At 35.9% G+C, this 14,534-nt stretch overlaps 1 protein-coding gene across 1 annotated transcript in view; it reads left to right on the top strand.

The window, feature by feature from the left end:
• Positions 1-14,534, top strand: part of CPS1 (carbamoyl-phosphate synthase 1) — a 119,346-nt gene that overhangs the window by 81,333 nt on the left and 23,479 nt on the right. The window contains exons 22-28 of the mRNA XM_021923956.2: positions 1,165-1,306; positions 2,614-2,679; positions 3,131-3,194; positions 5,598-5,779; positions 9,259-9,453; positions 9,866-9,933; positions 11,764-11,839. Coding sequence (XP_021779648.1) covers positions 1,165-1,306; positions 2,614-2,679; positions 3,131-3,194; positions 5,598-5,779; positions 9,259-9,453; positions 9,866-9,933; positions 11,764-11,839 — 793 coding nt within the window. The remainder of the gene's footprint in view (positions 1-1,164; positions 1,307-2,613; positions 2,680-3,130; positions 3,195-5,597; positions 5,780-9,258; positions 9,454-9,865; positions 9,934-11,763; positions 11,840-14,534) is intronic.

Below are 14,534 nucleotides of genomic sequence, written 5' to 3' on the forward strand. Positions count from 1 at the left end.
TGGTAAATAAGCCAAATGTCTTCTTTACCTTTATGGAACTTAAATCTAGCAGGAAAAAGCCTGATTGATGAATAAAAGTTAAGAGACATTAAAAGTATCAGGTGATAATGGACATGCTAAACTGTATGGTTCTATGTCCATCGCTTCAAGCAAAAGAGGCAGTCAAAAGCACAAGAAGTTCAGCATGGATGAGAGCAAACCAAAAGGCTTCATAAATGAAGCTTGGCTTTAGTTGGACTTTGAAGGGCTGCTGAGGGTTGGGTAGAAGTTGAGAAGGTAAAAGGAATGTCAAAGGTGTTACAGATGAGAGAAACAATACAAATAAAGTCTACACTATGGACAGGAGCAGGGGGAAAATAAGACAAATCTAGTTTGAGCAGAAAACAATTATAAAATGACAAAACTGTCTTCTCAACGTAGACTGATGGGTGATATTAGTAAGTAGAGGTGATTTATGGAGAGGATATCCAACCTGATGCAATGTTGGGACACCTAGGTGAAGATGATTCTCGAAGCTCATATGCATAAATACCTGGAGCACAGATCAGATGTTGGAGAATAGGCCATGGATTTGGGAATCACCAACCAACCGTGCAACTTGCACCCATGACAGTGGCCGAATTTAGAGAGGGAGAGAGGGAAGACAAAAGCAGGTAACAAAGGGTAGAGCCCTGGCGGGGGAAACCCAAACTAGTAAATGGTAGTTGTGAGTAATAAAGTAGAGTGAGGAGTCACTTTATTGGAAGCCAGAATATCTTTTTAAAAAATAGATAATCAAAAGGGTCTTGTGATGACAGGTTGAGGAAAATGAAAACTGAGAAAGGGCTCCTGGATTTAGAGAGTGAAGTCTCCGATTATTACTAATGAGCACATTTATTAGAACAGTAAATGCACTTGCCATTTTTTATAAAAGCAGCAGGGAAGAGGTCACATAGAGTGTGAAAGCAGGCGATCAGAGATTGTCAGCTTTGCAAATAGAAGACTTCATAGAGGCTGGAAGATTGAGTGGGTTCGTCATTATTTGTGTATTTTTAAAAGACAACAGGACTTAAATATGTTTGAAGGTGGAAAATAAGAAGCCTTGGTGTTTTTGAAATTGAACTTGTCACTGCTTTTTATTGTGTTTGGTCTAAACTTGAATCTCTCTTTTCTATTAAATCCTAGTGAGTCCATTACCGAAGAAACCCTGAAAAGAGCAAAGGAGATTGGATTCTCAGATAAGCAGATTTCCAAGTGCCTTGGGCTAACTGAGGCCCAGACAAGGGAGCTGAGGCTAAAGAAAAACATCCACCCTTGGGTTAAACAGGTAAAAGAGTTTCCTTTTCCCTCCAACCCCTACCAACAGGATTTCTGTGGTAAAATGTAGGCACCCATTCAAAAGGCCATTGTCAATAAAAAAAGGAGTGGGATTAAGAAGTGACACTACTCATCTGGTTGATGCTCATAATGTCACCAATTTTATTGAGCACATGATTAATTTTTACTTAAAAGGGAAAGAAGGAAAGGGCACTAGGTTGTAAAGATAAGAGTGAGTACCTGATTTTCTTGGCCTAACTGAACAAAACAAAACAAAAATTTAAACTCTCTCTCCTCTGCTTTTTGACCTGTGTTCAAATATGTAAGTAGTTAAGAAATCCTTAGTGTAATAGAAGGACTTGAAATTTCCTAGCATGGTGGCTGACCCTCTTGAAAATAATAGTTATCTCCTTTGGCACTAACTTTTTACAGGGTAATACTTTATATTAAGTGCCCCATCATTATGGTTCATTTAGTATTCATTGTGATAGGGCTGGGCATAATGAGCTCATCTAGTATTCATGACAATCACGCATGAACATTCATAGGTGTGCTGTTGTGATTTTTTTTTCCTTTGGCCTTTAATGGAAGGGATGTCTTGGTTTAAAGTACCACCAGCTGGTTTTTGTCCTTTAAAATCATTGACTTTTCTCTGCATGCTCAAGGGGCACATGCATACCCTTAGGTCTCAAGCTTGATGCTAAATATTTTCCACTCAGCGATTATTATCTTTCTTCCTTCTCACCTGCTTTACACCAGCTTGCCCTGTCGGCCCCAAATTCTTGCTCACTAAGCTGAGTTACTGGCCCTTGAGAGTGGAATTGATTTCCAAATATGTTCAATGAGATCTTGTTCTCCCCCCTGTTCATCCCCTATGGCTTTATGGTATTTGTGTCATCCGAACACTCAGTGCCACAGGCAACTTAAATCCTGTGCGTTAATTTGCAAACCAAAGAGATCCTTATATAAAGGTTATTTTACTCAGATTTTAGATTTCATATACAGCTGCTTTTAGAGAGCTGGTGGGGTAAGTCTTCCTAGTAACCAGTTGACTATAGGACCACTTTGCGATGTTCATGGGAGATACTGCTACTACTAGTGATCCAACGCCGTGTTTCTCAAGTGATAACTAGACCATATCACTATTATCTCTCTCTTATTTTCAGAATTAGAAAGCAATTCCATGGGTCATACATTTTCCTGTCTGCATACTTTACAGTAATAGGAATTAAAGGAATATATACATATATAAAGCAAAAAACATTTAGTCTTGAACAAATTATAATAACATTCTTGTTTATTTGTTTTATCCTACAGATTGATACACTGGCTGCAGAATACCCATCAGTAACAAACTATCTCTATGTTACCTACAATGGTCAGGTAGGAATGGGCAAACTGGCATATCCAGAAAGCACTAGATTTGGTAGACAGTTCACACTAGGGAATATATATTTTTTACCTCTTTGGATATCTAGGTAATAAAAAATGGCATCATGTGTGAGATATGATTATATGTTCCTGTACTCAGTCTTTTAAGAACTGCCTTAAGATAATGAAATCAAACAAGTGAAAAATTAAGGACAATGACTATGTGATCATACAATTATGCCATGTTCTCATGACTATTTAAAAATATTGTGCCATATCTATTTTTTATAAATAAGTAGGGCTTGTATAACTTTATATTTATGGGTTTCCAGAGACTAATAGAGAATACACGTTAACAAGAGGAAGAATGAGAAATACATACTTAATGATAGGACAACTAGTTTAATTAAATGGAATAATAACACATAATGATTTCCGCATCTTCCTCTTCTTATTTCCTCAGGAGCATGATATCAATTTTGATGACCATGGAATGATGGTGCTAGGCTGTGGTCCATATCACATTGGTAAAATAATAAATTTTATGTATATAGGACTTTACACAATTTATATAGTTTTATTCATGCATGTTAATTTCATTATTCCAAGAACTGTGTCAAATAAATGCTATAATATATGTTTTGCACATTAGGAAACTGGGGTTCAGAAAAATAAAACCCAAATATATACAGCTATTTAGTAGTAGAGTGGGATTCAAATGCAGGTCTCAACTACAAATTCTATCTCCTCTCATTTCACCGTGTAACTTAATTTTCACCCTTTTTAACTGAATTGAGCCTCTCGCTGGAGTTGGGATTGGATTAGGCATTGACCTTTTATCTTCTAGCATAGTTTTTCATAAGGATCTACATTTACTCAAGGACTTTATACATTAGCCAGAAATTATATCACAGATACCATCTCTGACCTCATCCTATGTAACATATATGACTTTTGTTTACATCAAATGCAAAAATCTTGTTTCTTTGGTGCACGGGTAGAGCATTATATAGGCAAATTAAAACATAATCACCAGAAATTATGACATTTCTCTCCAGCCTATTAAATAACCACTAAAGATGATTACAAATGCAAGTATGTATTTTAATGGACAGTGATATTAGTCAACATATGGATTTAATATTTAATCTCCACAAAGCATTATAATATGGAAATGATAGAATCTATGATTTAAATATATGTAGTCTTACTCTATTACTTTAAGCATAGTTTACTTTAGTTTTTACAATGAACTAAGAGGTTCAGGATATGTTAGTTTACCAATCTTTGGACAAATCTTGAAGTAGGACAAAAATATTTATCTTTACCACCCTAGTCATTGTCTTAGTCCATTTGTGCTGCTGTAACAAAATACCTGAGACTGGGTAATTTATCAATAAATTCTCACAGTTCTAGGGGCTGGGAAGTCCAAAATCGAGTGCCAGGAAGTTCAGTTGTCTGGTAAGACATAGGTTTCTGCTTCTAAGATGGTACCTTAAAACTTGTGCTCCCCACAAGGAATGCTGTCTTTACATGGCAGAAGGTACAGGAGCACAAAGGGAACAAGTTCCCTCCATCAAACCCTCACCCCCAGTTTTTTCTGAGACAAGGTCTTACTGTGTCACCTGGGCTGGAATGCAGTGGTAGGTCATGGTTCACTGTAGCCTTGATGTCCTAGGCTCAAGCACTCCTCCCACCTCAGCCTCCTTAGAAGCTGGGCCTGTAGGCGTGTGCCATCATGCTTGGCTAATTTATTTTTATTTTTTGTAGAGATGGAATTTTTCTGTGTTGACCAGGCTAGTCTCACACTTCTGGACTCATGAGATCCTCCTGCCTCAGCCTCCCAAAGTGCTGGTATTACAGGCAGGAGCCACTATGTCCAGTAAGCTTTCTATAATGGAATTAATCTATTCATGAGGGATCTGCACTTATGAACTAAAACCCTCCTACAAGGCCCCACCTCCCAGCACTGTTGCACTGGTGACTAAGTGTTCCAACACATGGATTTCAGGGGACATGTTTAGACCATGGCAGTTATCTTATGGCTAAATAGCCTGACCATTTCACCAGCATCTACCTGTCTACTCTCTGGAGTACTTTTTCTTCCTTTTCAAATTTTACCTATTTATGCAGTAATTCTTCATTATATCAGGATCCAAAGACTAATCAAGCTAATAATCAAGTGTGTGCTTACTTAGCATTAATATGCCAGTATATTTGAATAACGTATTTTCACAAGAATTTTTAGAAGACAATATCTTAATGCAAAGAATTAGTACAAGTCTGTGGACTTTCAATTCTATGGCATCCCAGTAGACGTGATATTTCGAGGTGTTTAGGCCATTATTACACTTCAGATTTCTTTATAGAAGGTCACTCACTCTGCATGGGTGGCCTTGCCAAGTTTAAAAGGATATGCTTGGAAAGGATAGGACTTTTCTATCAATCAGGATATGTCAGAGCTGCAAGGCACCTCAGGGATCATTAGGTTCAACCCTCAGACAGTAGATTAAATGGAAAGGCTGAAAAAAGAGCTCAAGTATCCTGATCACTGGATTAACTATTTTTGTGTATTGAGGTCAATATATTCACTTTGAATTTCGTTTCAGTAGGTGAGGGTTATTTTTATCATTAAAATTACCTGCCATTAACATTGAAGTTCTAAATATTTCAAATATTGAGATTTTCTATTGCAGAATTTAGCATATATGACAAGCCAATATTTCCCTGCTGTTTAATTTGTACCTGTTTCTCCTACTACTAATATAGCATGCATCATGGATTTGAAATTTATATTTTGGAGTTTAAACATTGAATTGAAAGTCATTAGCTTCCTTAGCCTGGACTGACGGGTGATACATTTCTGCTTCTTTTTGTATTGTAACTTTGTGCTTCTCTTACCCCTTTTGCCAATCTCATTGTCTCTGCAGGCAGCAGTGTGGAATTTGATTGGTGTGCTGTCTCTAGTATCCGCACACTGCGTCAACTTGGCAAGAAGACAGTGGTGGTGAATTGCAATCCTGAGACTGTGAGCACAGACTTTGATGAGTGTGACAAACTGTACTTTGAAGAGTTGTCCTTGGAGAGAATCCTAGACATCTACCATCAGGAGGTAAGAAAAGAAAAACAGAAAAAAAAAGAAAAAAAGAAGATAGCTATATGCAGTATACACTTTATATATATGCATTCAGGTATGTAGATATATATTATAATTCCCCTTAGAAGAAAGACCTGCCAGTGGCATCCATTGTCTTATCTTGTAGTAAAACTCTAAAAAAAAAAAAAAAAAAATCACTCCATTCTTATATTTTTGAGCCCCTGGCACAGAGTGATTATTTTTCACATAAAGTTTACTTTTTCTTTCTAAGGGTTTCAGCTAGATTGAAAACTCTACTTGGTAACATGTGCCAGATACATATTAACTAATGCAAGATGATCCCTCATAAATATCTTGCAGAGTGATTTAATTGGTCATCTACACATACAATAAACAGCCTCTTTCTAGTTTGTGTGATGTGGTTTAATGATGAACAGTTCACTGAAAATAGTCAATTGTTCAAAAAAGACCAGTTAATTCCTTGTTCCATCAGATGAAGCCATTAGTCTTCAGTTTAAGATCAATGAGTTCATTGTGAATAATTTTGCTTCTTTTATAGCTTTCATTTACAGTTGCTCGTCCATTCCCATCCCAATATTACTGAGTATCTTCACTGTGAATTCATGGGATTGCAGATTACTATAAGACTGTAGCACAAATTAAATTATCTTATAATTAAAACAAAAACTACTGGAAAATTTTAGAGTGATGTCCAGTAGTTAGGCCTTTGATATTATTACAGTTACTATTATTACTTTTTAACAGAAAATCATCTCTGTATTGAAAATATGGTCAATTAGAGGGAAAAAAGTACTAAATGGGAGCCAAAATACTTAAATTTTAGTTTTGACTGACAACCTCATTGATTTCTTTAAGTTACATAAATTCTCTGTGTTTTATCTTTATTTTAAATGAATCCTATGAGTATAAACACATGCCACTTGCAAATACTGTGAAGTTAACGTAGAGTTTATGGCTGAAGTCAGATTGTAAAGTATGAGGTATAGTGCTAGAATAATGTTATTATTTTACTATTACAAAAGAAAGTAGACAAGTTTAGGAAGGATGTATAATTATAGTTGTCTACTTGGGCCTGGCCTACTAATCCTTTCATAAAATTGATCCATTAAATAGAATATATAGCATTTTTTTAGACCTATCTCTGACATGGTTGTTTTTAAATCACTCCTTAATATTCATTTCAGAGACAGGTGGGCATCAAAATAAGTGTACCCTACAAATATTTCTTGAATATTTTGTAAATCCAGGTTCAGTATGATAGACAGCTAGAAAAACAGGTTCAAGACATTAACAATAAAACTAGTATCTGTGATATAAATGTGAAAAATCAAATACTAATTTAAAAATATTAAAAAACATTACAGATGATAGCAGCAGGCATTTTTGCATATAATTAATTATGTCCTCATGAAATGGTTTAAAGAAAGATGAAAAACCTCTGTGACTGCTTTTGGATACAATTATACATGGCTCTTAATGAGATTTGTTTACTAAAACTGAAGTCAGTGTTACAGAAAGAATTAAGTTGGGCCTTCTTTGAAACTAATTTGTATGTAAAATATAGTATTACTATATATTAGGAGGTAATTTAAAATATGCTAGAGGACATAATATGATGTACATATGTAAATGTAGACAATGGTACTTCTGTCACAAAACAAGTTAAATGAATGGATTAATGACAGACATTAATTAGTGATAGGCAAAACCCATTAGAGAATGCATGACTCAAGACAGAATTGAGGCTCATTTATAGCATTTGGTTTAATTGTAATTAAATGTAATCCTAAAATACTGCCTAAACTATAAAACATCTTTTACTAAAATGTAAATTAGTAAAATACATCATCCTTCTCATTGGCAGGTGTACAGATAGAATTTTATAAATTGGAGATAATTCATAAAATTCCAAAAACCAGGGCCATTTGTAATGAGGCAAATACTATTTCTGTTAGAAAGATAAATTTTCTCACGTTACATTCTTTCTATAATACATCTAATTTGTGCATAAAAATAAGGACTAACCAAAGTGATTAGTGGCCGGGATAAGTTAAGATATTCTCAAATAAACTTGAAGCATTTCCTTTTAATGTTTTTCTATTGAAAATATGTTTCTGGTATGATTGCAACTTGGATATTGTTTCAGAAATATTCTTGTGCTGTGGTAGGTTAGTGCTATCAGGTTTAAAAAAACAGAAAACTAACATGGGTAAAAAGGATGCAAACAGATCTAGGTATGATTAATGGAATTTTGGGAGCTTAATGGAATTTTGGGCCTAAATATTTTAGAAATCTACTAAACAATATTCAAAAGTTAGAAGATTTTATTTCAGTAGGTTTCTTGAAACTATTCAGGCATAATGGCTAGGATAAGGATGATGATTTACCTGTGTGGGTTACCAGGTTCTCATCCCTATGTTCCTACAGGTCCCGTGATATTTGGTGTTGGATCAATTTAAGATTGGATTATTCCATAAAACTATATTATATTAACATCTTACAAATATGTTCTCATACTGAATTCCTTTTGCTGTGTGGGCAAGACCTGCACGACACCATCACACAGCTAATAGGACCTTTGGGCTTATGTAAGAAAATCTTACACAAATCAACATCTGAAATAAGGCTAAAGATTCTGGCACTGTTTGTAAAGCAAGTAGTAAGGCAGTAGGAACTAAAATCAGTTACTAGGTATTGTCGACAGGTACCAAGGCTGCAGCAAAGGAGAGGGGAAGGTGGAAGATCATCAAAGCGGAAGGTCATCAAAGTGGGACCTGAGATCTAGACTGGACCTAAGGGGTAGCTAAAGGTTAGATAAGATGGAAGAGAAGAGAAAGGAAACAACAGCCAGGGAAGTTTCAGTGGTGCAAAGAATTTGCTAGTGGGAAAGTAGGTAGTTGGGGCTAATGAGTAGTCTTTTTGAGGCTAAGAGGGGTGATAATAGATAAGATTGGAAAGTCTTAAGTGCCCTGGGGGTCAAAAGTTTATACTTGATTCTCTAGGCAACGGAAACCTTTGGAGAACTCTGAGTGTAGGAGCAATTTGATGAAGCAGTCTTGCTTAATCTTAATGTGAAGTGCTGGGGTGCAGGTGTGCAGGAGAAGGGAGTGTTAAAGGGAGAAATCTGTATTCAGTTAGGAAATTCCAGCAGTAGTCCGGGAATTAATTGATTATAGCATGGAGTACATGGCAAACATTTATTGGCTTGATTTTCCTTTCCATTTGCCACACATGTGAATGTCACAAATGATATTCATGTGTACTTGTATGGAAATCTTGCACAGATTTTAGCATCTAAGTGCCTGGGAAGTCAAAACTTTGTGGCATCATTTAACAGTATTCATTGGTAGGAGAGATGTAAATATCACAATCAGGTTAAGAATTATCAGTAAGGAAATAGATGCAATATTAGCATAGTTGTCCATTCATAATGAAGTTACTCCAATGGCTGATATTGTGCGTGTCTTTTTCAGGCATGTGGTGGCTGCATCATATCAGTTGGAGGCCAGATTCCAAACAACTTGGCAGTTCCTCTATACAAGAATGGTGTCAAGATCATGGGCACAAGCCCCCTGCAGATTGACAGGGCTGAGGATCGCTCCATCTTCTCAGCCGTCTTGGATGAGCTGAAGGTAGCTCAGGCACCTTGGAAAGCTGTTAATACTTTGGTAAGGAGAGAAACAAGTATCTGTTTTTAACATTCTATTTTGAAGAGCTGTAACCTGAATGTTGACTATTGGATATGTTAACTACAGGGCAGATAGAATGCATACACTTAGTGAATTTTCTTTAAAGTTGTTGTATATCCATGATTGCAGTTAAATGCTGATTATGAATTGATAGCAGTATTCTCATTAAGATTCAGACAATGAAAATAATTTCAAACCAGTTTTGAACAAGATTTGATATTTAGAATCAAAAGCTAGGAATTTTATGTATTTCAGTGTCCAATTTACATTTTAATGGTGTCTTTTAGAGAATAAAGAAGCTGGGTTACCACTTGAGCTAATGATACATTCTGTAATTTTATTGCATATTTTAAACTATTCATACATTTTTGTTGTTGCTTCTATTAATTAGAATGAAGCACTGGAATTTGCAAAGTCTGTGGACTACCCCTGCTTGTTGAGGCCTTCCTATGTTTTGAGGTAACACTGTATATTTTTTTTCAAAACAATGATTCAAAAATTGGGAGATACAGAAATGCATGCTGTATGCTAATAACACTAGGGTTCTATATGTAGTAATTTATAAATCCATTGACAATTTCCAAACCATCACAGCCAGTTGAAGGACCAATGTGTGGTCTTCTAGTTTAATGCTTTCCCTTCAGGGAGTGGCCATAGGAAGAGACTACAGTTCTTCATCTAGAAGTGTAGTGGAAGGCATCTCCTTACCAGAGAGCGTAGCTTTGTATTAGAGAACAGGACAATTAAAAAAAGACACACACAAATTGAGGTATCTCTCACCAGCATGTTTTCTGATACCCAGTAATGACAGCTTATCTTTGACTATTGTCAGCACCTTCTGATAGTGCCTTTGTTTTAAAATTTTAAGTTTTTGAGATAAGAGTGTTTAATAGATAAATTATAATGGTGAGGAACAGGGACAGTCGGGATCTTTTATATTAAACTTTAAAACAAAGTTTTATCATGAAAGGAGAAGTTGTGAATTATCACTTACTTTCTTCAGATGTTAACACATGTAAGGAATGACTTCCCTAAACAGGGGATAATAAAAGAAACACAATTTGCTCTGCACAATTTGAAAGTGTAAATGGAATTTGATATGGGTTCCTTCAAAATGATGAAAATGAAAAATTTCAAATGAGGTGGAAATCTTGTTATTTAAATATCATTATGTGTAAACCATAGTCTAATAATACTACTTCTTTGAGGAGTTAATGTAAATTAATTTAAACATGCACACATTTAAGGAAGGATAAAAAAAAAACAGCTTTGACTATCACACTTCTTTTCCCTTTTTGCAATCTATATTTTTGTTCTAGTTTCATATACTCTGAATGATAAGCATTATTGCTCTAGCCTTCCTCTCTTAAACAAATGAAGCAATTGAAAGCCCTTTAGGCAGAAATTTGTAATAGGATGATAAACTGGTGAGGTGATGGATATATAAATAACTTGATTGACTTTCGATAATGTCAAAACATAGATCAAGACATCACATAATACCTCATAAATATATGCAATTACTATTTGCCAACTAAAACTATATTTTAACTTTAAAAGAGAAATTTGTAGTAGTGTAAAAGAGGTAAATGCTTCTGTTTAAAAGCAGAGTAATATTTTTCTTTTTTTTTTTTTTTTTTGCTTTCTGTTACTCCTCCTCTCCTCCCCTCTCAACCCATTTTGAAAATGTTGAAATTCAGAGTAAATTGATTTCAGATGGCATTTTTTCTCAAGTATTTAAAAAGAAAGGATATAATTGAAAAGATTTTATTCAGATACTGTACATTATGTTAGCAAATATTACTTTAAAAATTGATTCATCCGCAATCTGGTTGAGGGAGTAGCATAACCTGCTTTGACAACAGAGCAGTGGGCTAAGATCAGCTGTTGATACTGAACTCTGAAGAAACAGGTTGGGGAAATCAGGTTCTGGGCTGAATCCTGCTAAGGCTTAAGAATTACCTGGAACCAGCAGAGTGTTAATATAGTAAATCAGAAAGGGCAAACCTTGGAGAAGTATAATTACTGGAGCTACCAGGATTCCCTTTGGGAATTAATATAGGTTTACCGACCCCCAACACTTTACCTTCTTCTATCCTCAACTTTGTCAGTTTTATACTTTGGTTGATTGTCCTGGTGATTAAATGGAGAAAAGTCTCAATTTAGCAAGAGGCACCTTGTTATTCTGCCCGGACTGGACCTAAAAGTTGTCTGGAACTGTTCTGACAACCAGTTAAGTCTAACATTAGCATAAACCTGACCTGCTTTTTTTTCCCCCTCCTCTTCCAGTGGGTCTGCTATGAATGTGGTATTCTCTGAGGATGAGATGAAAAAATTCCTAGAAGAGGCCACTAGAGTTTCTCAGGTAGTGTCCAATTTCTTTGTAGTGACTTTTGTCTCTTAAATGCAACCTTACTTTGTATGTTTTCTTTTCACACAATGTGTTAGAATGAGTTTTCTTTTCTTCCTCTTCTACCCTCTAGTCTCCTATATATAAGAATGAGAAAACTTGAAGGTATTAAATTATAACTAGATTTTTAAGGTTGGTGGAAAAAGAGGAATACCTGTGCATATTTTATCAAAACAGATTTTAGACTTCAGGAGTCTAAAAGGACAATGATTTTTATTCTTCTCATGAATTAGATGCTGCTGGTCAGGGTATTTCTAGAATTCCCAGTCTCAAGGGCTGCTCAACCCTGCTCACCATTAACAAGTGAAAGCTTTCCTGATTTTTAATTTTCACATCTGGGAACTTTGCCTTAGTCAAACATGCAACTTTAATAGTCCCTCACTCAACTATTTTTTATTTTTTCATGTTGGCACATTCAATTTGTGAGTTAATACAAATATTTCTTATTTTGTGGCAACTCAACCGCCTTCCTCCACTTCCCCCCAGCCTTTACTTTCTCCTTCAGTATTACCTCAGCATGATCCATTTAAGATTTACCCAGTGGGGTTATTGATCTTGTATTGTAGAGGATAAAAGTAATGTTTTCCTTTTAAAAGCTTTCAAAAGCTTGTTGGGGCTTTTTTTTTTTTTAAGGCGGGGAACAATTCATAGAGAAGAGTTTGATGTTAGGCAAGTGGAATTTGGAGGGAGGAAGAGTGAAATCAGGAGCACTTCAAAGAGGAATAAAGTGCATGGACTGTTTCTGCACACATGATGCTGGATCCCTCTTCTGTGTATGATAGCTGCTCCCAAGGATGTTTGGGTGGTAAGAGAGTAGATAAGAATAAAGAGTGAGAAAAGGCAAAGAGTGTAAAAAAAGAAAACCAGGTAGATTTTGAATTCATGTTTGTGTGCAAATCAGATAGCTGAGAAGGGAATCTTTCCAATGGGCCAGTTTTCATTAATGGAGTGAGACATCAATTGTCTTCTCCTCTATTTTATTCCTGGCCAGGGGTCCTGCCATGTGGCCCTTTTCAGGGACTGACTACTGTACTCAGCTGGTCTCACATGAGTGATGAGGCAGGTGTCCCGTCTTGTCTGCCTCGAACACTCCTCATAGGATCTCAGTACAATATTTTTAAAGTATTTTTCCATTAGCATATGGATAGAATCCACAGGGGACCAAAGTTTAATAATAGAGATGTTGTGATTGAATACTTTATAGTTCAATGTTCCCTGTCAAACTACAGCAGCATCTGGGATACTAAATTCAATGACTCTAGAGTAAAACCAGCCCCAATCAATCACTAATCTATGTATGCATTCATTTATTTATAACACCTGTTATATGGTGGCATTGATCTCAGTATCAGGAATTATACTTATGTAAAGAAAGATATGATCTCTATTGTCACATAGGACTTCTTTTTGCTAGGCTCAACAGACGTCAAATAATTACAATTAAATATGATGAGCAATGAACATTGCAATAGAAAAAATACAGGATGTTGAGGGAGAGTGTGAAAGTCTTGGGCTCTAGTCCCTGAGGAAGGGACTTTTAATTGATACCTAATGGTTGATTCAGAATTAACTGGGCAAATGGCTTATATTGTGGGAGTAGGAGGAAGAAAGGAACAGCATGTTTGAAGGCCTGAAGGGGGGAAACAGTAGGGAGTTTCTCAAAACTGATAAAGCATTCTTTATATGGCTAGGACATCAAACGTGATGCTGATTATTAATGATGGTGTAGAAGTAGTCAGGGACCAGATAAAGTAGACTTTATTGGTCATTATAATGAGTTTGAATTTTAGTCATATTTTTAATTTTAAAAAGATTAGTGTGCTGTAGTACACAGAGTGAATTATGGGGAAGACCAAATTCATGGAAAGAGGTGAGTGAGTTATTGGTATAGCTCAGGGTAGAGATGACAGTGCTTGGGATAAGAGTAATGACACTAAAGATGGAGAGAAATGATAAGAATGTGCATTGAAAAGAATTAGTGAATGAATGGAGGAGGAGGGTGAAAGGAGATAAAGGATAACTCCTGAGTCTTCTGCCTTGAATAACGGGGTAGACAGTGATGCCATTTATTGAGATAGGGAACACTGAGGAAGGAGAAAAGTCTAAAGGGAGGAATTATATATTTATTTTTTAACCTTTTGAATATGAACTGCCTGTGAGGAATCCAAGTGGAGATGATTTAAAGGCAAGGGTTATTATAATAGGTTTGGAATTGAGTACCAAGATCACGGCTAGAGATAGAGAAGTAAATATAGATTTTGAAATAAATAGCATATCATTTTAATTGAAGATTAGAAAATGAAAGCAATCACTGAGGGAGAGAGTATAGAAGAAAAGGAACAGCTAAGACAGACACCAGAGGAATATTGGCATTTAAGGCAGAGAGGAGAAGAAAGAACCACGAATGAGCTGAAGAAAGAAGCCCGAAAATGTAGTTTACAGATACCAAAGGAAGAAAGTGTTTTTTCAGAAGGCCAGCCTTATATAATGCTGTATTTCATGATAGTGGTCAGAAGGGGTTTGTGTTCAGAGGAAAAAGGGATATTCAGAGAAGGATTCAGGGAGGAGATGGCGTATGACCTAGGCCTTGAAGGGTGAGTTGAGATTTGAAAGATGAAGCTGAGGAGAAAAGATAGAATGCATGTGGGGA

The sequence above is a fragment of the Papio anubis genome, chromosome 10, assembly GCF_008728515.1.
Source record: "Papio anubis isolate 15944 chromosome 10, Panubis1.0, whole genome shotgun sequence".
Classification (NCBI taxonomy): Eukaryota; Metazoa; Chordata; class Mammalia; order Primates; family Cercopithecidae; genus Papio; species Papio anubis.